The sequence below is a fragment of the Chenopodium quinoa genome, unplaced genomic scaffold, assembly GCF_001683475.1.
Source record: "Chenopodium quinoa cultivar QQ74 unplaced genomic scaffold, ASM168347v1, whole genome shotgun sequence".
Classification (NCBI taxonomy): Eukaryota; Viridiplantae; Streptophyta; class Magnoliopsida; order Caryophyllales; family Amaranthaceae; genus Chenopodium; species Chenopodium quinoa.
In genome coordinates, this window is record NW_018744626.1 from 5762795 (window position 1) to 5785760 (window position 22966).

A 22966-nucleotide genomic window follows, 5' to 3' on the forward strand; every position below is an offset into this window, starting at 1 on the left:
GGAAATAAGTGTAAACTACAGTTTGAACACTAATCATACCACAAGTAATTCAGATTTTTACTAAACAAAAAAAACTAATCGTGCCATCAGTATTTCAGATCTTTAGGTTTTGGACTGTATTTATCAAACTAGTCTAGGCAACCTCCTAGAATAAGCTTGATTGGTAAGATTTGACCCCTGGTCTCACACCTGAAAGTTGGAAACTAGCCAACTATTCTAGCCTCATATTTCCCAATTTTCACTTATTCCCTTTGCCCACAATTATATGCAACAAACCCATATTTTGCGGACTCCTAGGCAAAATTTCTTAAATAAGATTATTGAAAAGTTAGAGGAGAGACAAGGGATAATTAATCCAAATTTTTTTTAAAAAAAAAAATTAAACAGAGGGAACCACCACCACTCACGACGTCTCACAACAACCACGTCCACCAACGTAACCCCCGTGAAACCCACCATCACACGAACTCAAAGAACCGAAACCCACTACTACACGAACCCAGACCAGTGAAACCCAACAGCCCACAAACCTAGACCCTGAAAACCTACCGCCCTACGACCCCACGAACCTCAAGAAATCCTCGAACCCAGACGACAACCCTCGTACGAACTCAGATCTGGAATCGAAACACAAAGGTGGTCTTCTTCTTCTTCAATTCACGAGAATGAGTTGAAGGAGGAGAGAGTAAGATAATAAGAAAATGAAGAAAGGTTAAGAAATTTGAAGATGGAGGAGGAGAAAGAAAGTCATTGGGGGAGATGTAGAAGATGAGTTGAAAGAGGGTGCCCCGTTCAATATGTCATATTAAGGTTTTTTTTGTTAATATGATGGCATTTTCGAAATTATTCAAGCGTCTTTCAATATTTTAAGGTTTTCATGGTTTTTAGCTGACATGGCACATAACTGTGGAAGTTAGAGCTTGGTTAACAATTTGAATCCCGTTTTGTCTTGAATTTAGGAATCTCTATCTTTGGCTCACCCCATTGTTAACGAATCTGGAATCAAAAGCTCCATATGAGCTTTCATCTTCTCAAGCTTTCACCCTTTATTAAAGATGCTCAACCTTTCGTCCTCCATTGAAGATGCTTAACCATATCCACCGTCACCATATTTCCAGAAATTAATGAAAACCCTAAGATTAAAAGTGAAACAAAGGGTGGTTAACCATAAAGGGTAGGGATTTGTCCTCATCTTTGATATCTCCATTGTAGTTGACCATTGAAGATTTCTACATTACTCACTCGCCGCAACGACCTCCTCAAACCTTCATAATTAGTACCGCATTCGATTGTGGGTACTACCATTCTGGTCGACTATACCTCCACGATAATTACGAACGGTATTCAAATCATCGATTATGCAATTCGACTTCCAATCAGCAATCCAATACCAACTTGAAAGGAAAACTAGAAAATCAATTTCGCAATTTTATTTGGATGGATGATTGCAATTTTGAAGAAGGGAGACATAGAAACAAGCGGGGTTATTTTCAACGGAAACGAACATGTTTTTTTTTTTCAACTGATTGTTGACCATGTACAAGTTGACGCCGGTAGTGAGCAGTTACCGACTTCTTTTAATTGGACGTCATAACCCTTACTAAAGCAGTTGAATTGTCAATTCCACGCCCATAGAAACTGTCTTTGTTAATATGGCATATCAATAAGGATTTACTCTGTGTTGAAAATTATGAGATTAGTAACATTATATTATTTCCTCAAAAAAAAAATTATATTAGTTTTAATTACTTTTGTTTTAAGTATGTAATTAAGGTTATAAATTTTTAAGTAAGGGCATTATAGTCAACTTGTCGGAATTTTTTTTTTTGAAAAATCATGAGATTAATAACATTATATAAGCCTCAAAAAAAAATTATATTAGTTTTAATTACTTTTGTTTTAAGTATGTAATTAAGGTTATAATTTTTTAAGTAAGAGCATTATACTTCGTAGTCAATTTGTCGGAAAAAAGTTAGTCCCTCCGTTTTAGAATGATGTTCCTGTTTCGTAAATCGATGTAAATTTTTACTCATCTTTGACCGCAAATATCTTTAATCTCACACTAGCAAAAATTATAAAAGTCAGATACTAATAATCTACTCACCAAGACGAATCAAATTAGATCTCACATGACTATATTTGTTCTTATAGATTAAGAGAAATTTAGAAGATTATCTCTTGTTAAAAAAAGTCAAAGGTTCCAAACAACAACAAGGAGTACTAAAAATGGAAAAAAAAAACATTTATTGCACATAATTGAGAGCACCTAAGTACTCCGTATAATATAACTATTTATTGCTAGGCGGAGGGAGTATTCGAGGAATTTTTTTGAGCCCTTTCCCTAAATAATGTTGGGAAATTATCTAATTCCCTAATTACAGCTACTCTTTTTTTAATTCCCATTATACCGTCCACGTCAGCTAAGGAAAACAAAACCGGTTTTTTTTTTCTCGGTTTTGTAAACCGCTACTTCAAGTAGCGGTTTTCCTCAAAACACTGCTAAGTAGCGGTTTATGGGTTTGTTTTGTGAGTTTTTCTTTAAAAACAAAATATTTGTAAATCAGTCAAAATTAAACCTTCAAGTACTTGAATAGTTGTATCCCCAAGTTCCATAAACCTTTGATAATCGATGCAATTTGACGTGCAATCGGTGTCGACAATCACAAATCCTTTGATATATCCTCCTTTCTGGTTATATTCTCACAACAATCATTGTCGACAAACAACCGTAGAAAGGCGTCGATGGGGGCGAAAACGACTTCCAACGCGAGGGATTGCTGCGTTGGAAGGCTACTTGAGGAGTGTCGTTTGAATTTTTATTTATTTATTTTTCTTTTTGGATGATTCTGCTGAATTACTTTACAATGGAAGGGGAGAAAGTGATTTTATTAAAAAATTAATTAGTAAATACAAACCGCTACTTGAAGTAAACTGCTACTTGAAGTAGCGGTTTTCGCTAGCACACCGCTAAAGTAGCGGTTTTCTAATAATCCCGTTTTTTTAAAAAAATTTCACTGAACTGACGACGTGGACGGTATGGTGGGAATTAAAAAAAGAATAGCTGTAATTTGGGAATTAGATAATTTCTCAACATTATTTAGGAAAAGAACTCAATTTTTTCATAAGATTTTTATTTTGGGACCTACGGAAGTACGGAATATACTTAAATACACCGTAGACTCGAACTCGAAGTATACTCCGTAAGTCCGTAAGATCGTAGAAGTAAAGTAAGAACCTCCGACTTCGCTACAGGCAGAAACCAAAGTAGGAGAGAGAAATAGAAAGCGAGTGTTTCTGCAAATTCGAAGCAAATCGAACAAAATTTGAAGGGATTAAATTCTGAAAGATGAAGGATGAAGGAGAAAAACGGCAGCAAATGATGCAAAATCTCTTCGGAGTTAATTCTGATGATGAAGAAGAAGAGGAAGAAATTGATTCCGAGCATGAATCTAATCAACACCGCCCCAATTATGTTTCAGTAAGTTTTAATTTGTTTTTTGAATTCAATTTGATTGTGTGTTCGTTGTTTTTATGATTTCTGGATTTGATTTTAGGTTTAGGGTTTGATTTATGTTTATTAATTGTAAGTTTGATTTGGTTGGGGCAATGTTTGATACTTGATTGAGGTGAAGTAAACCCAAACATCGACACGAACACGAACACGACCCGTTTAACCTGCTATTGGAATAGTAATGTGTTGATTTAGGTTCTTTTTGGGTGAAAATAATGTGGGAATCCAATTTTCCTTTGAATTAGGGCAATGCTAGTAACCTGTTTATGTTTTTTTTGAAAAGAGAAATCGTATGGTACTAAGGGCCTGCTCTTCAGCTTATTTTCAATTCAATTCCGTTCAGTTTAGTTCCTAATTTCCTTCTATCATAAAATATTCAGTTCAGTTAAGCTTTAATCAGTTCAGTAAATCAGAATGGACCCTAATATACACAAACATTGACACATATACGACCCGTCTACTCAAAAGGGCAGTTATTGAAATAATAAGATGTATCAATTTAGGATCTTTTTAGGTGAAATAATGTGGGAGTCAATCTTCCTTTGAGTTAGGGCGATAATAGTAAGCTGAATTATTTTGAAAATGGAAATCATACAGAAGATATCATTATACTACTAAAAATGTGTGTGGGAAGTTGGGAGTTGGTACCCATTAATGTTGTGTATATGGCTTTATATCATGGAGTTCATCTTCGATTTCTACCAGAGTTTATCTTCTTTTTGTAGTAGGTTTTATATCATGATCCCCTCCGGAGTTCATTTATGCTTTCGGTATACTATGCTTTTTACTTATCATTGGCATGTGAATTGAGATTGACAGTAAGTAGTACTGGATAAAGAAGCTTTTTTACTCATTTCATTTTTGGTGTTTGTAGTATTTTACCAAAGCATTGTAGAATTTGTGCTTAGTGCTTATGGAAATCTTGTATTGTGAGGGATAGGATGAAAATGATGGAGGTGCTGAACAAGAGGTTGAAGCTGAAGCTTTTGTAGAGGGGCAAGGTGAGGCAGAAGGCGAGAGTGAGGGTGAGTATCGTGAGGAAGAACCAGAAGTTGGAGAAAGTGAAGGTGAGAGAGAACAAAGTTCTCAAGAAGTAGAGGTTGGTGAGCAACATGAAGAAAGTGAGGCAAGAGAATCTGATAGTGATGAGAAAGAGGATTATGCCCAAAAAGTAGTAACTAGTAGAAGAAGGGATGTAGTTGACAGTGGATCAGAAAGGTCTGAAGAACAAGAACCCCATTACATTGACCCCGATGATGAAGAAGTTGGTCAGACTAGAAGCCACGGGTAATTCAAATTCTTCAATTTTATTTATTTATTTATTTATTTATTTTTGGTGTGTGTGTGTTTGTCAAATTACAATGTTTATCGTCTTCCAGATGTTTCTTGAACAGTTATTTTTGCTGAATATCTTTTATTTCGGATAGCATTGTGAATAGATAAAAAGTTCTGAACAAAACCTCTTCTGCTTCTTTCTGCAGAAAGCTACTAAGGCAAATGAGTGTTCATATTATTTCCTTTCTCCACTTTCTTTGTTATGTCATGTGATTCATGCTAGTTTCCCCTATTAATTGTTGACATCTTATTTCATTTTCTACATGAAGAGCTAACTCCTTATATCTGAAGCAATTTGATTTGTGACATGGTATCCTCATGCTGTGGTTTCAAACAGAATAAACTTGCATGAAATCATGGCTAGATAACCTGCTAGCATATGTTGTAAATTGGATTCATATTTAGGGCTAATCTATTACAGGCTATAAGCTATGGTTAAGTATCTAAATATTGTAACTAGGGGCAACTGGTATAAGCCGTAGTCTAATTGTGCTATGATTTTACACTCAAATGATTTACATGAGTAATATTATTATTAAGCTTCTCAACTCATGTTATAGGATTTCATATCTTTTAGTAGAGAGATGAAGCTGGCAGATTTGGCACTGGTTTTGTGTGTTCTTTTTTAATTACACTAGTCAGCTTTTTTAAGAGGTACGAAGCATATATTGGCTGTTTAATTGCCTTTCCTCATGTCAATAGGCTAATTTCTGATGGCATTGTTGTTTGCTTCCCAAGATAGTCATTGAGTTCCCTGTGTAGTAGCTTATGACAAATTATATTTTCTTGTTTGGATAACGTAAAATTATACCTATGTTATTTTCAATCATTGTCAAGTCTGTTACTGATTGGGAATTTTGATATCATATGTTTCAATATGTGTCTCACCTCTTTATGAACTGGGCACACAACCAACTTAATATAAGTTATTTAATATGATTAGTGGATGTGAATGATTTGGCACATTTGTTTACAATGGGACAGATGATGGGATGTACGATGGAATAGAGGATCTCTATTGGGAAAAACAAACTTTAATCAAGTGCTAGTTGTTATAGTAATTTTCAGCCTTAATGCTGGCAAGCTGATGATATATGATTGTTTGCGTGATTGATACAATAGAACGTATTGGGTAAATAGGTTATCGACTTAACTTAAAATGGCATCAACTTATACTTTCTTTTCAGGGAGCCAATATTACTTAGCCTTGCTAATCATAAAAAAATACCAAAGGACTATATATCATACTATCACATCATACTGTGTTGAATACACCTGTTAAAATAAAAGCAGAAGTTATATTGCTCCCTTCACTTATTGAATCAGTGCTACATTAAGCAATCAACTTTGCATATAGCAGCACAACTAAAGCTTTATTTGATTGTGTGACTAGTTTAAGATTTATTCATATTTTACTTTTAAGGTGGACATATAGCATTTGAGAAGAAAAATCCAAAGTGTCAGAGAGAGGTAAACAAGGGAAAGAGAGAAAATTGCTTCATTGGTTTGTGAACTTTGAAGAGTTAACTTTTCTTAGATTGTTATTTTATTTATATTCTCAACATTCATATCACGAAGTGTAATTAAGTGGTACAAGCGAGTAAGGAACGCCCCGTGATTGACCTTAGTTAGATAAGGAGAGGGGAGACTATGATATAGTTTAACAAAAGATTGGAGTTCAAGCAAAGGCCTGAAGGGAGGGGGTGTATTTTTAATGGTGATGATTTTAAAAGGTAGCTTACTAATTTACTAAAGGGTTAGAGGGGGGTGCTTGTCAGGGAAAATATGAATGGGAAATGAGACACATTCATCCCTAATTATATGTTGCTAATCATGATGTTTAAGAAATGATATTTTAAAGATCCACATCCGGAGATTACTGGGTTAGTGGTGTTCGATCTGGTTGAAACATAAAATACTTTTTGAAACACTATCCTGCATTCAGTTATGAAGTAGTATTCTTATTTACTGAACAAAAATATTTAACAGGGAATCTCCTGAAGAAGAGAGGGATATGACTCATGTAGCTCAATCAACTGCTGAAATTCGTGACGTATTTGGAGATTCTGATGAAGAAGAGCCAGCAGATTATGGTGTTCAGCATGATATGGAGCAAGTAAGGTTTTAGCTGTATTATTTTTATCTGTTTGGTTTTATTAACTGCTGCTGTGTATAGAGGTAAAACATTTTCGTTTCGTTTAATAGAGGTCCCCTGTTGAAGAAGAAGAAAGCTATGAGAAGAATCTGAGGCCGGATGATTTAGTTCGTGACGAGGATGCACAATATGGGTCAGAAGAAGAAATTGAAGCTAAGCTTAAAGAGAAACCTGTTGGCCCCCCAATGGAGTTAGAAATTCCTTTGCGTCCACCTCCTGCAGACCCTGAGAAGGTAATATCCTCTCCTCTCATTCCATATTCAAGTTTTTATATCCAAGTACACAAGGCCTGAAATTTTTTGTCTTATCCTCTCCTCTAATTGGGTTGTTGCTAATCATGTGGGGTAACTGCTGCATGGTAATTTAATTTTTTGGCAAACATGATCAAAGTTTGGTATGTCATGGGCTTTGATCGTTTGATTTTTTCTTGCATTGTTTGATAGATTATCATTGCGGATGGAATTATGTGAATCGTAGTTGATATTCCTTTAGATTTCTGAATATTTTGGATTAATTGGAAAAATCATCCTTTCTAAGAGTGTGTTTGGATTAATGGAAATGGAGGGAAGGAAAATGGAAGGAGGGAGTATCTTTTATTTGGATAGCAAATTAGGGATGAAATGAATCAGAGGGAAGAGAAATGGAGGGATTAAATTTTAAGAAAATGATCCCTCCAATAATGGAGAGATTTGGAAGGAAAACCCATTATTCTTCCTTCCCCTTCCCTCCCCTCCCCTCCCCTTCTTTTCCATCCCTTAACATTAACCAAACAAACTGTAAGGATTTGTTTGTCTTGTATTGTTTTATCTTATTTTATTTTAGGAAAAGTAAGTTGAGATTGCTTGGATAAAATAACATATATTAAGTTCAAATATAATACTTCCTCCGTTTTTCTTTATTGCACCGTATGAACTTTTACACTATTCACTTAATCTTCTTTGATCATTTTTTGTGATTTATCCTTTATGAAAAACGTCAACATGTGGGATTTACTTAGATTCGTCTCAAAATCTACTTTTCATATCATTTTTTTTATAATATTTATAAAAGTGTAATTTTTTTTTGAATAGTACAAAAGTGTAATTAAAGATATTAATAACCAAAGTAATGCATTGGGAAACGCGAAATCCCTCATGGTGCAATAAAAACATAAAGTTAGAACAGAGGAAGTGAAAATAATTTAGATAAATAAAAAATACTAAAAATAAAATAAAAAAGTTCAGACAAAATAAGTTCAGAAAATTCAAATATTATAATCAGATAAAATAAAATAATGTCAGATGAAATAGATTAAAATATTTTCAGATAGGACAATGGAAATTTATTTTAGACAAAATTAGATGAACCAAACAGAGCCTAATTTTCCAGCTTGTGTATTATGGCAGTTTGGTCTGCTGTTAATAGTTATTTTGTACCTGATGTGTTGTAGCTTGAATTTTCTCACAGATGAACATGATTAGAGTTTCGAATATTATGGGTATTGATCCAAAACCATTTGATCCCAAGACATTTGTGGAAGAGGACGTCTTTGTGACTGACGAATCTGGTGCCAAAAAACGAATTCGTTTGGAGAACAACATTGTACGTTGGAGAACTGTGAGAAAGCCAGATGGAACATTAGCTGTAAGTGAAACTTCTCTATTCTATCCCACATGGATACCTGCATATCATACTTCTGCTTTAAACTTGTTGAACTGTTGGGGCTATCTGCTCTAGACCACTGATTGGAAGTTATAAGCTCCATTGAGTCATGGACATTAACAGCAGATGATGGATAGTCTATAAAGCATTTGATTTAGTCCATTATTTGATCCAGAATTCCGGATACATTACTGAATACTGAAAATTGTCCAATTAAACACTTCTTATGCTGTCCAGTTTGCCTATCGGAAACCCTCTCATGGTGCTATATATTGTTTATACAGTAACATCTTAATAAATATATAGTTTTTTTTTTTTTAGAAAAAATGGGACTGTGCTATTTTACTACATTGGGGACTGGTTCTTTACTTCTTTCTGTCAGAACTTGTAGATATTGATGTGTTGTATACATAATTAGTTAATTACTACCTCCATTTCTTTATAGTTGCAACAGAGGGGTACTATTTGTGAGACATATAAAATTCCTTTATTGCAACTAAAAAGAAACAGAGGTAGTATATTACTTGTTATAGAGATTCAGAACCAGCTAGTAAAGTAGGTCAGCTGTGTCTTTGTGTAGTGTCTTAGCTCCTTTTCAAAATCACTAAATTGTTATCATTTTGTTCCAGAACCTCCTATTTCTTCTGGGCATTTTGATTCAATTATCTTTGTTCTCGAAGGGCGAGATTGTTGGGGGTTTACTTTCCTGGTTTATAGTTTATACCTCCAGACTTATAGAGTTCTGGGTGTATCCTTGATCTAGTCAAATTATCAAGTTTTAAAAATTTGTTAATGTATAAATTTATTGCTGAATTGCAGCTCTGATACAATGTAAATGTTTTAAACTGAAAGGGAAGAAAAATTCTGCGGTCTGGAAAGATAAACTCCTGTTATAGAGCTAATTCTCATATTTATATTGGTGAATGCCCGAATGGATCGGCTTTTTTATAAACATAACTTCCAGCTTTTAGATGATGTTGGGATGTAGCTTTTAATTGTATGTGATTATATCACTGAATGTTATTTCTTCCATTTTTAGATTTTTTTTCCCAACATCTTGGTTTTGATTGCCCTCTGCTAGTTACATTTGGTTGAACTATGTCTTCTACTTTGTCAAACATAATTGTCTGGTTCCTTTTTTCTGTATCCCAATATAATTTGCACTATCCTTTTCTGGGAATTCTCTGTTTATCCACTCCAGCTTGCCTTCACTTTCCCCTACTTTTCTGTATGTACTTAACAGTTTTTCTTATTTATCCCTTTTTTACTTTTCTCCTTCTATGTTTGCTCAAAAGGCTAATGCAAGTTTTTATGGGATGGAGGGAGTTTTAAATTATTCTATGCTTCTAGCCTATTCAACATTTATTTGTCTTTCTCAGTATGAGAGCAATGCACGCTATGTGAGGTGGTCAGATGGCAGTCTACAATTGCTGATCGGGAATGAGGTTCTTGATATATCTGTGCAGGATGCTCAGCATGATAATGCATACCTTTTCCTTAGACATGGCAAGGTATTTATTTTTGTTCCTCCTTTTCTTCCTTCTCCAATCTCTAGCTTGAAATTATTCTAAATTACATAGTTGGTCCCATTTTTAACCCTTGGTATCTCTGTTTCTTCATATCTTGGTATAATGAGATGAAAACTGTCAATGCATATCCATCTGGAGTGCAACCCAACTGATCAATTCTGATGGTATATGGTTATTTATACAATAAGTTAGAGGATATTTTAACCAGAGGTTTGAACAGTGACCTGTTCAGTGCATGACTGGTTGAACTTATATTGAGACTCATTAATTATGGAAAGGAATCAAAGGAATTCGTTAAGAAGCAGAATATGAAAAGAAGTTCTCGCATGTCTACACAAGTAATCTTTACTTGGGCAGAATAAATTGATCTGGTCCAGTGCACATGGTTCTCAGTTTTTACGTTGCATCTTGTCTTATCCTTTAGTTTGCATTCACTTTTGAGTCTTTTACACATCTCAAGGAGGAGGGCTATGTAGAATGGGAATTCACCCAATTAATCTGTCCATATCTGCTTAATATTCAGATTGAGGGTTTAAGAGAAACCCTAATCTACCTAATGAAAGCAATGTCCATCACAACAAGATGTAAATAAAGTGTTCAAGCTGAACACCATGCTCGCTGCACCAGCTGGTTGTCTCCATTCTCCCGTGAGCATATTTCTGTATCCTAGCAGTTTCTCTCTGCTCCGGTGCTCCCTCATGTGGCTGTTGTTCTTTTTCTCCCCCTTTTCTCTCTCCTCATTCAATTGAGGGCTGATGTCTGTTGTTTTCTTCTTTCTATTTAATTGTTTGTGTGCGTGTAAAGTACGAGGCAGTAACCTAACTGTAGCTTTTCAGCTACCAGGGGCTTGCCCGCAGATCAATTTTCACCTGTAGCAGGGGTGTGTGTGAACTGTGAAGAGGTGTTGCTTTCCTTTTTGAATTTGATATGTTGATTTTAATTATGGACAAGCAGTTTGCAGATTTAACTTCTTGCTTTCAACTTGTATTTCTGTGACCACTTTGTTTCTTACTATTTACTGGCGGCCAAAATCTATGGATATCTTGAGGCGATTAACGGTTTAAATAAAAATTATTGTGTACACAACTTTTGAAACTTTTTAACCCATTGGATTACTTTTTTTTTTTTTTAAAAAAAATAAATTTACTGTAAGCATCAACTGCAAAATAACAACTATTACTGACTTTCCCAACCCCCCATACCTGATAGCTTTCTCTTAGAGTGTGCAAGATGCGACTATGTGTATATTTTCCTTGGGGAAATTTGGGACCAAGATTTTGTGGCTGCTGACAGTCTTGCTCAATATGGCGACTTAGGATTTTGATACCTCAAGTGTATACTTGTATGGATATTATTATAGATTTCCAGCCCACTTAAAACATTTTCAGTGACTCTGCAACAAGAATAGTAACAATCACCTGGTATGCAGCCTATTTATAGAGAGTGCAAACTCAATTTTTGAGACTCTTTTCTTTCAAACTTTCACAGCAGGCTCATGTCTATTGCTCATTAACTACTTATCTCTAATAGCTTTATTGTTCGTTCCACACCAGATACTTTTTAAAGTTTAAACTAATGTCTTTTTTGGGAAACTCTTTGTCTTCCTCAATTTGGTAGCAAACTCTTCTAATGCTTCTAAGTGTTGTTGACTTATATGCATGTTCTGATTCCTTGTGGCCTGTTCTTAATTGCTGGGCAGCTGCATACCAATTTAACTCTATCACAAATCTATATCTATCATTGCTGGGTTTATTTTCACTTGATAATTGTATTTTGGATATATTTGTGTCAGGGAATTCTTCAATCACAAGGCAAGCTTCTTAAAAAGATGAGATTTATGCCATCATCTCTGACATCAAATTCTCATCGCTTGTTGACGGCACTTGTGGACTCGAGGCATAAAAAGGTCTACAAGGTTAAGAACTGTATAACTGATGTTGATCCTGAGAGGGAGAAAGAGCAAAAAGAAAAGGTAATTGGTATCATTGAAAAGCTTTTGCTTATAAACCATATGGTTGTGCAGATGTTAAAGATGTGTCTTTGCAGGCTGAAAGTCAGACAATCAAAGCCAATTCGATTCTGAACAAGAAGCGTGAGAGAGTGAATCGGAAGTACGCAAAATCATCAGATAGAGGTCGACAACTTTCTCCTGGATTTTTAGAGGACGCACTTGAAGAGGTTCTTTCTCAATCACCTCTGTCTATAATGTGCCTGCATATTATGTTAAATAATATATAATAACTTTGAGGTCATCTTGTTTCAAATACTTTTAAGCCAAACTAGGAGCTAGTCTTCCTCTTTGCTTAATGACTGTAGTTTGAAATAAGGGAATTGCTCCTTTTGAGTTGACTATGTAGTTTGCAAGAATAACAAACACTGTTAACGTTGGTATCTTGACAGGATGACGAAGCAAATTATTATGATCCTCGTCGTGATAGGCATCGTTTTGAGGATGAGCTAGAGGCAGAAGCTAGAGCTGAGAAGCGCATCATTAATGCCAAGAAGGTAAGAGTTGATGTTAATGTCTCTCATTTTTATCATGTATATAAATATAAATATATGACCTCATATGAGTGATCTCTTCTTGATGGTATTGTTTTTGCTTTAAGGCTCAAGGGCATAAAGACATTCCTCGAAAATTATCAAATGCTCCAAAAACTTCTCGACGCCCAGTGGATTTCTCTGACAGTGAAAGAGACGAGTCCGAATATGAAACTGATGGTGGGGAAGAGGAAAGATCTCCTGAACGTAGAATGGAGGATTCAGAGCCAGAATGGAAAGATTCAGAGGATGAGGAGCAAGGGGAGGCTGTTGGTGGAGCTTCAGAAGAGGAGGCTGAGGTGTGCAATTGGCCTACTTCATATGTTTTTTCCTCAGCTGAAATGATTTTGAAGATGATTTGGAAAATGTGATTTAGAAAGTTTGTTTTATGAATTATCATTTTAATGTGCATATAAGATGGAGTATAATTTATGATGTTTTAGGCTGTAATGCTTAGACAGCAAGTCAATATTGGACTAGTTAAAAAGTTGTTATGCATATACCTGATAATAATCATATTTCATATTGTTGCAGTGCAAAATCTTTTTTTATCCATTAATGGTGTTTATTAATGCATGAGGTTTTCAGTTTCATCCTAAATTCCTTTATGCATTTGTTTCTATATTAGGAGCCAAAGCAGATGACCAAGGAAGCTAGAGGTAGCCTTAAACGTAAGGAGATAGATTCGGATGAGGAGTCTCCTCGTAAGAAGCCTACTACACATCGTCGGATGGCAGTTGTTTATGAGAGTGATGAGGATTGAAGCGTTTATTGATCAAAATTCAAAAGTGAGTATCATCCTTCTATTTTAGCAAGCACGTATTACGTTTTTGTGAACTGAATTTGACATTGCGGAGTAGTCTGTTTGTTTTTTATGACATCAATATCTTATTCTCGATACACTTTTTGAGGACTGAGGTAATGACACTTGAAGGACTAACATTTACCCAATAACATTCATGTGAGCAGAACATTACTTGAAAAGTTTTCTATTTAACCCTGATTCCCGAGGACCTTGCTATTTCAGCCTTTGTATGTTGTCATTACTCTGATTGTTTCCCGGTTCATGTCACTTAAATTTTCTCTCTCTCTCTCTCTCTCTCTCTCTTTCTATCTGCCTGCTGAGTTGAGATGCTTTAGATATAAATTTATTTGGAGTGCACAATTTATCTCTGAACATTATGTGTAATTTTTAAAAAAGATATTCTTTAGCTAATACTGCCTTCGTATCGATTATTGAGACAATGAGATACATTATTTCTGATCTGTGCACAAATTTTGCATTTATTGAAGGTGTCCAATACACATCATCTTAACTTCAGTTAAACAAATTTTCAGTTCAGATTGCATAGCAATTCATGTCCTGGGGATGATGCATGGTGCTTATCTTGATTCCTGTGGACAATGCAGTTTCAGTCCTTACGTAACAATTCGTGGAGAGGGTTTCTAAAAGGGTTTCCGAAAGGAAGAAAGAGAATAATTATGGTTCAAATGTGTTATTTCTCTTAATTAGTGGCATAATAAATACAAATTTCGGCTTCCTGTTGATAAAGAGTATATAGATGATTTGTGTAAAATTGTGTTGCAAGTGATGGCTAATTTAGAGTTGTTAGGATTTTTTTTACATGAAAGGAGATATCATGATGTAATTCTTTTCCTTTTTATGAAAAAAACGGAATTTTTACAATCTTTCACATCACTTTACAAGTTTACAGTTATTTTTGCTCTATTTTGTCAAATTGTGGTAGTGGCCTACTAACCTGACTTTTTTCTTTTCTTTTTTTGTAAGGTGTCCTACTCCCTCCGTCCTCGAAAGAACGATCCATTGGCCTAATTTTAGTCTCAAAAAGAATGACCCATTTGCATTAAAATCCCCACCAATTTGCTATAATATTTGTGCAAAATTAGCTTTCCATATAAAATTTTGTTTCTCTATGTACGTTTATTACTTTCTCTCTCTACTTTTTTACAAACCAAACCCCATGTAAATTTATCTTTCCAATACACTTTTACTTCTTTTTATTTAACTTTCTTAATACCCGCGAAATCAAAATCATCTTGAAATATAAAATTATTTAGAAGGTCTTGTATGGACTTAATCTACACTAAGTTATTGTAGACCCATTCTTTGCCACTTTCAAATAATATAATCACATTGTGGATGATATAATTACTTTCTTAAATGATGTAATTATGCTGTTGTGAGTCATATTGTGTGAATGATATATTCGTATTTTAAGATGATATAATAATCTTTTGGATGAATTACTTTTTGATACTTTTTTTTTTTTTTTTTTTTTTTTTTTTTTTTTGTGGTTGTTGTTGTTGATGTATTCACTTTTTAAATGATATACTACGTATTTACATTGGAAATGATATAATCAGTTTTTAGACGATAATACATTTCGTATGATATAATTACATTTCAAAAATACAGTAGATGGTTGGGTGCACGTACAATAAGTTATTGTGCACCCTATTCTAAAATTTTTAAATTTTTTTTTTGAGGGATTTTTTTAAAAATTATTTGATCTGAACATATAAGGTGTTGGAATTCATTACATCTGATAAAATTTGATTAAACCAAGCTAGGGAGTAAATTTTGTTGGACCAAATTAAAATACTTTGTATATCGGAGCTTATTTAACTTACCTATTAAAATTTATTGGACTTTAAACTTATTTGTGATAACATATGTGTTTTGCAAATCTATTAACTATTACTAAAACAAAATATACTGATGTCATCAATTCCTTAAAGTATCCTATGTGTCAAACTATCATTAAAAATATTTCCTCCAAATTTATTTATGATATCATCAAATTTTTTTTTTTTTTTTTTTTTTTGCCCTTTCCTTTTACTAGCTAGATTTTAGGATTAAGTAGGTTTAAAACTAAAAATACGAAACTTGACTTTGGCATCAATATTGTTGTATACTCATTACCACGGTTGAATCTTTTCAATATACAACAATATTAGATATTGATAGCTAATTATATACATTTTTTAAGTTTCCACTCTAAACATATAAGCTCAATAGATGATGATACATTAAATATATTTTGTCTAGCCATCATTTTAGAAAATTTTACATAACATTGTAGTAAATATTATAATGCAACAATAAATAATAAACATTAAAAAAGACTATGTATATGTTTTGTTAATATTTATATACCAAATTTAAAAACAATCCAAGTTATTTTAAAATGATATCAACAACAAAATATATAAAAAAACTATGGAAACATTACTTATCACCACCGTGCAATGCACGGGTACTATACTAGTGAGCTAAGAAATCTCCTCAATATCAAGTGGTTAGAGTTTTCCTCCCGATTTCATGAGATTTTGGGATTGATTATCTTTTTAAACACCAAAAAAAATGTTAAAAATATGAGTAATAAAACGGTAGAAGAGTAGATGAAAGATATTACGAAAAACTCCGTATATTTAGGGGCCGTTTGGTTGGGGGTAATCAGGAAAGGGAATGAGAATCAACTGGGCCCATTCCCTCTGTTGATGTTTGTTTAGCACTTTTAATCATTCCCATTACCCTCCCCATTACCCCAAATCCTTCCAACTCCATTCCCCACCCCCCTATACTTTCCCATTCCCTTTCCCTACCCACCTTCACACCACCACATCACCACCTTCACACCTACCAACACCACCGAAAAATCAGCCCGACCACCGCCGCCCCTACCCCGACCACCGCTGCCCCTCCCTCAAACCTCGCCGCCCTCCCCTCCCATGCAAAAACCACCCCTAGCCCCGATCTCTCTCCCACCACCCGCGAAACCCTAGCCGCCCCTTCCCCTCCCCTCGTCGCCCACCGATAAACGCGTGCCGCTCAAAACCCCCTCCCCTTGCCGCCCACCGATAAACGCGCTACGCTCAAAACCCCCTCCCCTCGCCGCTCAAAAACCCCTCCCCTACCTCGAAAAACCTCCGAAAACCCTAAGGGAGGTTTTTCGAGGGGAGTTTCGTCGTTTTGGGCCCAACGAGTGGTGGGGAGAGTTTGCGAAGGGCGGCGAGGGGAGGGGGAGGGCCGGCGAGGGGTTTCGTGGCTGGGAATGATGAAAACCATGTGAATTGTGTGGTGGTTGTGGTGGTGGTGGTGTGGTTGTGGGATTGATTCCCTTGTTTTAAAAACAAACAACGAAGCAAAAAAAAGGGTATTTTCATTCTATTCTTCTCCTTTTTCTTTGTTCATTCTATTTCGATTTCCTTGTGTGAACCAAACGACCCCTTAATATATACGGTATTTCTTTATTTTGGTGAGTTATATAGTTAATGGTAGTTGGGTTGTTTAATCCATTTGTCAATTATATGGCCACGTAGTCAGCTAGTCCGATAAAAGACCCATGTTCTAGAATCTAGAAAACTGCCCACTGATTTTTATTTCCTAAAGTAGCAAACATCTGTTCCGGTTCAATCTAGACTTTTCCATTTCAATATCCATTTTTTTTATGACTACTTTTTTTCTTTTTTCTTTTTCCTTTTTTTTTTTTTTTTTTTAATATTCTTGCTGGGTCCAATGCCTTTCTATACGTACAAAACTACAAATCATTAACACAAATACGTGGCTTTATTCTCTCTACTTTCTACTCCATCCGTTCCGTAATATAGTTTTTATTTGTATTTTTCCGGGTATTTAAGAAATAGGAGGAGAAAGTAGATAAAATAAAAGTGAAACATACAATATAGACAAAAGTTAGAGAGAAAGTAAGAAAAGTTTAAAACATGTGCAAAATTCAAGGGTAAGACATTTTTTTTGTAGCTATAGATCATAAAAAGTTAGTCAAAATATAATTTGTGAATATTATAAAAGTAAAATGGTGTCGACTAAATTAAAGCTATAGATCATAAAACAGTTCGTCTTATGTGTGGCCAACCGCACCGTGTGACCATTTAAAAGAACAAAGTAACCCATTTTAAATTGACCAAGTAACCCGTATAATATATACTAAGTAATCCATATAAAACTAACCAAGTAATCAAATAACACCGACGAAGTAACCCGTATAATATATACTAAGTAATCCATATAAAACTAACCAAGTAATCAAATAACACCGACGAAGTAACCCGTATAATATATACTAAGTAATCCATATAAAACTAACCAAGTAATCAAATAACACCGACGAAGTAACGCTTTTTACACTGACCAATTAACTCCTATTACACAAACGAAGTAACCCCTATCACACGGCAAAATAATACGGAGCACTATAAATTTTACAAACCTAAACCTGGAATACCCTGTGCGTGGTGCGGTGGTGCACTGGGAGTAAGATATGGATAAAAATATTAACAAATGGAGTTCTGCAATTAATCCCCCTTACTCCCAAAAAAAAAAAAAAAGAAAAAAAAAAGCGCAAAGTAATAATGAAAATTCTAGTAAATTCTAGGAAAATCATCCGACTTCCAGACTCCTCTCTCTCTCCTCATCAAAAACCCCTCCATTTCTTCGCTCATTCACTCACAATTCACAAACAATTTTTTGAACCAACACTAAATCAATTCAATCTCACCTTTTCTCTCTCATACTACGCTCTTCAATTTCGATCGTTTTCTTCGAAATCAAGAATTCACAGTTAGTTCGTCTTCAATTTTCATTTCAAAGCTTTTCGATTATTTCTCAAAGGTATTTGCTTCTTCTCCTACACTTTTCTTTTTGATTTTAGTTGTTTGTTTTCATTCTTATTTTGCATGTTTGATTTCCTTTGAATGTCTGCTTTTATATTGAATTTTGATGAATTTTGTTCTGTTTCTGCTCTGTTTCTTGATTATAACTTCTGTGTTTAATTATTTTGATTTACACTATATTAGTTTGAATTTTGAATCAGTGTTTTGAGTGTGATTTCATTTATTTTCTTACTTTTTTGTATGATTGTTGGTTGTAGACTTGTAGTGTAATAAACTGGAAAACTTCAATGTTAATCATTTTTGTGAAATTAGGGATGTGGTAGCTCTTAATTACACTGAAAATGTATGATTTGTTTCAATTTATTCGAATTTTGTATAATGTTATGTAGAATGCTGGAATCATTGTTATTTTGACATTATAATCATCAATGTTAATGCTTTTATGGATTTGAGCCAGAATTATAGTGTTCAAGTTAGTTTAATCCTGAAATTTGATTTCTGTATTGCATTACTATTGATAAATTAGTTATACAGAGGATGTTTATCGCACTGTGAGTTAATTGATATAGTAAATTTTGATAATCGAAAGGTATACTTTTATAATTGGATGCATTTCAATTGAAAAATCAGTATTTAGTAATAGGGATAATATTACTTGTGTTAATGGTTTGTGAATAATGGTGTATGAGTTCTTATAATTTGGTTGCACTTTGTTTGATCTTTGGTTTGTGGATTTGTAATTTTTTAGTGAATTGTTGAACTTACTTTTTGTGTGCAATGTACAATAGGTGATCGAATATGAATCCTGATAAGTTTACCCACAAGACAAATGAGGCACTACTTGCTGCTCATGAATTGGCATTGAGCAATGGACATGTTCAGATTACTCCACTTCATGTTGCCACCACCTTGATTGGTGAACCTGGTGGTATCCTTTGCCAAGCGGTTTCACATGCTGGTGGCAGCGATGAGGCTGCTAACTCGGTGGAAAGAGTGTTCAAGAGGGCTATAAAGAATCTTCCATCTCAAAGTCCTCCACCTGATCAGGTGCCAGCTAGCACTACTCTCATGAAAGCTATTCGACGTGCTCAGTCTCTTCAGAAATCTCGTGGGGATTCGCATTTGGCTGTTGATCACTTGATTTTGGGGATTATTGAGGATTCTCAAGTCTCTGATCTGCTCAAGGAGGCTGGGGTTACGATGGCCCGAGTGAAGGCTGAGGTTGAGAAGCTTCGTGGGAAGGATGGGAAGAAAGTGGAAAGTGCTACGGGAGACACCACTTTCCAAGCCTTGAAAACTTATGGCCGTGATTTGGTTGAGCAGGCTGGGAAACTCGACCCTGTGATTGGTCGTGATGAGGAGATTCGGAGGGTTGTAAGAATCCTATCAAGGAGGACTAAGAACAATCCTGTGTTGATTGGTGAACCGGGTGTGGGTAAAACTGCTGTTGTTGAAGGCCTGGCTCAAAGGATTGTGAGCGGTGATGTTCCGAGCAACCTTTCTGATGTCAGGCTAATTGCATTGGATATGGGTGCTCTAGTTGCTGGAGCCAAGTACAGGGGTGAATTTGAGGAGAGGTTGAAAGCTGTGTTAAAAGAGGTGGAAGAAGCTGAAGGGAAAGTCATTCTCTTTATTGATGAAATCCACCTTGTCCTAGGAGCAGGAAGAACTGAAGGTTCCATGGATGCTGCAAATTTGTTTAAGCCTATGCTTGCCAGGGGTCAACTTCGTTGCATTGGTGCAACAACCCTTGAGGAGTATAGGAAGTATGTGGAGAAGGATGCAGCATTCGAGAGGCGTTTCCAGCAAGTGTATGTTGCTGAGCCAAGTGTTCCTGATACGATCAGTATCCTTCGAGGGTTGAAGGAAAAGTATGAAGGTCACCATGGAGTTCGAATCCAAGATAGAGCCTTGGTGGTTGCTGCACAACTATCTGCCAGATATATTACAGGTCGTCATCTACCTGATAAGGCTATTGATTTGGTTGATGAGGCATGTGCAAATGTCAGAGTTCAGCTAGACAGCCAGCCAGAGGAGATAGATAATTTGGAGAGGAAGAGAATGCAGTTAGAAATTGAGCTCCATGCTCTTGAGAAGGAAAAAGATAAAGCTAGCAAAGCACGGTTAGTGGAGGTTACTAAGGAGCTTGAGGACTTGAGGGATAAACTTCAGCCTCTAAAGATGAAATATATGAAGGAGAAGGAGAGGATTGATGAGCTCCGTAGACTGAAGCAAAAAAGAGAAGAGCTCATTATTTCTGCACAAGAGGCTGAAAGAAGATATGATCTTGCAAGGGCTGCTGATTTGAGGTATGGAGCAATCCAGGAAGTCGAGGCAGCTATTGCTAGATTGGAATCTAATGCTACCGATGTTGAATTGTTGACTGAAACTGTTGGGCCAGAGCAGATTGCAGAAGTGGTGAGCCGATGGACTGGTATTCCAGTCACCAGACTGGGTGAGAATGAGAAGGAAAAGCTAATTGGCCTGGATGAGAAATTGCACCAAAGAGTGGTGGGTCAAAACAGTGCAGTTGCATCTGTTGCAGAAGCCGTACTGAGATCTAGAGCTGGACTAGGGAGACCTCAACAACCAACTGGTTCTTTCTTGTTCTTGGGTCCAACAGGTGTTGGGAAAACTGAACTTGCCAAGGCTCTTGCAGAACAGCTTTTCGATGATGAGAATTTGCTGGTGAGAATCGATATGTCAGAGTATATGGAGCAACACTCTGTGGCCAGATTAATTGGTGCTCCTCCAGGGTATGTTGGCCATGAAGAGGGCGGGCAATTGACAGAGGCTGTCAGAAGAAGGCCTTACAGTGTTGTATTATTCGATGAAGTTGAAAAGGCCCACACTTCTGTCTTCAACACACTCTTGCAAGTTCTTGATGATGGAAGGCTGACAGATGGGCAAGGGCGGACTGTTGACTTCAGGAACACAGTGATCATAATGACATCTAATCTTGGTGCAGAGCATCTCCTTGCTGGACTTTCGGGCAAGAGCACAATGGAGACTGCTCGAGAGAGAGTTATGGCAGAGGTAATTATCTTGGAACTCCAAATATTGTTTTGTATGATTTAAAATTTTTAACTTAAATTAGTGAGCGAATGTATTAACAATGTTGCATTGTTGTTCACAGGTAAAAAGACACTTCAAGCCTGAACTGCTCAATCGGTTGGACGAGGTTGTAATATTTGATCCTCTATCACATGAGCAACTAAGGAAGGTTGCTAGGCTGCAAATGAAGGATGTGGCTAAACGTCTTGCTGAGAGGGGTGTTGCCTTGGCAGTTACAGATGGTGCTCTAGATTACGTCTTAGCAGAGAGTTACGATCCAGTAAGTATTTCTGGTGTCCTAACTATTTTTCCTTCTTCAATATTGTAACATGCTGTATGTTTTTTGTACTAACTTTTTAATCGTTCTGGTCATTAGGTATATGGTGCAAGGCCTATTAGGAGATGGTTAGAAAAGAAAGTCGTCACAGAATTGTCGAAAATGCTCATCAAGGAGGAAATTGATGAGAATTCAACCGTCTTCATTGATGCTGGGATGGATGGACTTGTGTACCGCGTGGAGCAAACTGGTGGGATGGTTAATGCTGCAACTGGACAGAGGGCTGAGGTCCTGATTCAAGTCCCTAACGGACCACGAAGTAACGCTACACAAGCTGCAAAGAAGTTAAAGATCGAGGAGCTTGATGATGAGGACGATGAGATGGTGGACTGAAGAGCTCAAGTAGGATGATGAAAGCTTTCCTTTTTATGGGCTTTTTTCCTAATTTCATGGATTAACAAATTTTCCTTTTAAAAATGGACTTATGTAACGTTGTTCAATCTGTTAATGGGTGTTAAACTGTTCGTTTTGGCTTTAAGTTGTATATAGGACAGCAAATGTAAGGGGAAAATTCTGACTCTTGTGAGTTGAAGTTTATGCCCTTTGTCAGTTTTAATGAAATTTTAATTTTCCCCTATTACTATTTATCTTCTCAATTTTTTAATAATAATTTGCAAGCTATTAAAAAAGAAAATCAAGGTATATAAATTTTTTAATAATAATTTGCAAGTTGTATATAGGACAGCAAATGTAAGGGGAAAATTAATGCAGGATTTTTTTTTTTTTTTTTAAAATTCAAGTATTAAAAAAGAAAATCAAGGTATATAAAAATTGTGGAGGCTTGGACAATCTTAATTTTTACAGCCTAATTTGAAAGAATGTCGGTGCAAAATTTTTACAGGCACTTGAGGAGAGTAGTCATGTGAAAATTGTAAATTATAATGCTCTTAATATACTTTTTCCGTTAAATATTAATTACAATAAGGAATGTTATATGTCTCACAACTAATACCTCTATATTGCAATTAATAGTTAACGGAGGAAATATCTTCCAAATCTGTTTTTTGAGAAGTAAGAAGAATTATTCTATTAGCGTGAAACCTTTCATAAATCCATTCGACTCGAAATAGTCGGTATGCACTTTGAGAGTGGGGAAGGGCAAAAGAAACTCCACTCTTGTAGCGTCTCTTATGGGGATTAAATTTCCAATTTCAACGTTGTTTTTACGGGTTACAATTACATCAAAATTGTTAGTGATAGTGTTATTA

At 35.6% G+C, this 22966-nt stretch overlaps 2 protein-coding genes across 4 annotated transcripts; both read left to right on the forward strand.

The window, feature by feature from the left end:
* Positions 1-3187: 3187 nt before the first annotated feature.
* Positions 3188-14399, forward strand: LOC110700684 (protein LEO1 homolog). 3 transcript variants are annotated; one of them, XM_021878265.1, is made up of 12 exons: positions 3188-3478; positions 4452-4798; positions 6836-6962; positions 7052-7234; positions 8448-8624; positions 10022-10153; positions 11964-12143; positions 12218-12349; positions 12572-12676; positions 12781-13011; positions 13341-13500; positions 14006-14399. In XM_021878265.1, the coding sequence occupies exons 1-11, from the start codon at positions 3347-3349 to the stop codon at positions 13473-13475; spliced, it is 1881 nt and encodes a 626-aa protein (XP_021733957.1). In that variant the 5' UTR covers positions 3188-3346; the 3' UTR covers positions 13476-13500; positions 14006-14399. The 3 variants fall into 3 exon arrangements, with proteins under 3 accessions (XP_021733957.1, XP_021733956.1, XP_021733958.1); XM_021878264.1 differs by having other exon boundaries at positions 14051-14399; XM_021878266.1 differs by having other exon boundaries at positions 14056-14399.
* Positions 14400-17944: 3545 nt separating this feature from the next.
* Positions 17945-22335, forward strand: LOC110700685 (chaperone protein ClpB1-like). Its single transcript, XM_021878268.1, has 4 exons — positions 17945-18365; positions 19156-21403; positions 21504-21701; positions 21798-22335. The coding sequence occupies exons 2-4, from the start codon at positions 19166-19168 to the stop codon at positions 22089-22091; spliced, it is 2730 nt and encodes a 909-aa protein (XP_021733960.1). The 5' UTR covers positions 17945-18365; positions 19156-19165; the 3' UTR covers positions 22092-22335.
* Positions 22336-22966: the final 631 nt, after the last annotated feature.

Excerpts from the sequence above, each read along its gene's own strand:
- LOC110700684 (XM_021878265.1), top strand. The coding sequence starts at position 3,347 with ATGAAGGATGAAGGAGAAAAACGGCAGCAAATGATGCAAAATCTCTTC. Across the intron at positions 12,144-12,217 it reads AGAAAGAGCAAAAAGAAAAG|GCTGAAAGTCAGACAATCAA; the intron begins GTAATTGGTATC and ends GTGTCTTTGCAG. Across the intron at positions 13,012-13,340 it reads CTTCAGAAGAGGAGGCTGAG|GAGCCAAAGCAGATGACCAA; the intron begins GTGTGCAATTGG and ends TTTCTATATTAG.
- LOC110700685 (XM_021878268.1), top strand. The coding sequence starts at position 19,166 with ATGAATCCTGATAAGTTTACCCACAAGACAAATGAGGCACTACTTGCT. Across the intron at positions 21,404-21,503 it reads GAGAGAGAGTTATGGCAGAG|GTAAAAAGACACTTCAAGCC; the intron begins GTAATTATCTTG and ends TGTTGTTCACAG. Across the intron at positions 21,702-21,797 it reads TAGCAGAGAGTTACGATCCA|GTATATGGTGCAAGGCCTAT; the intron begins GTAAGTATTTCT and ends TCTGGTCATTAG.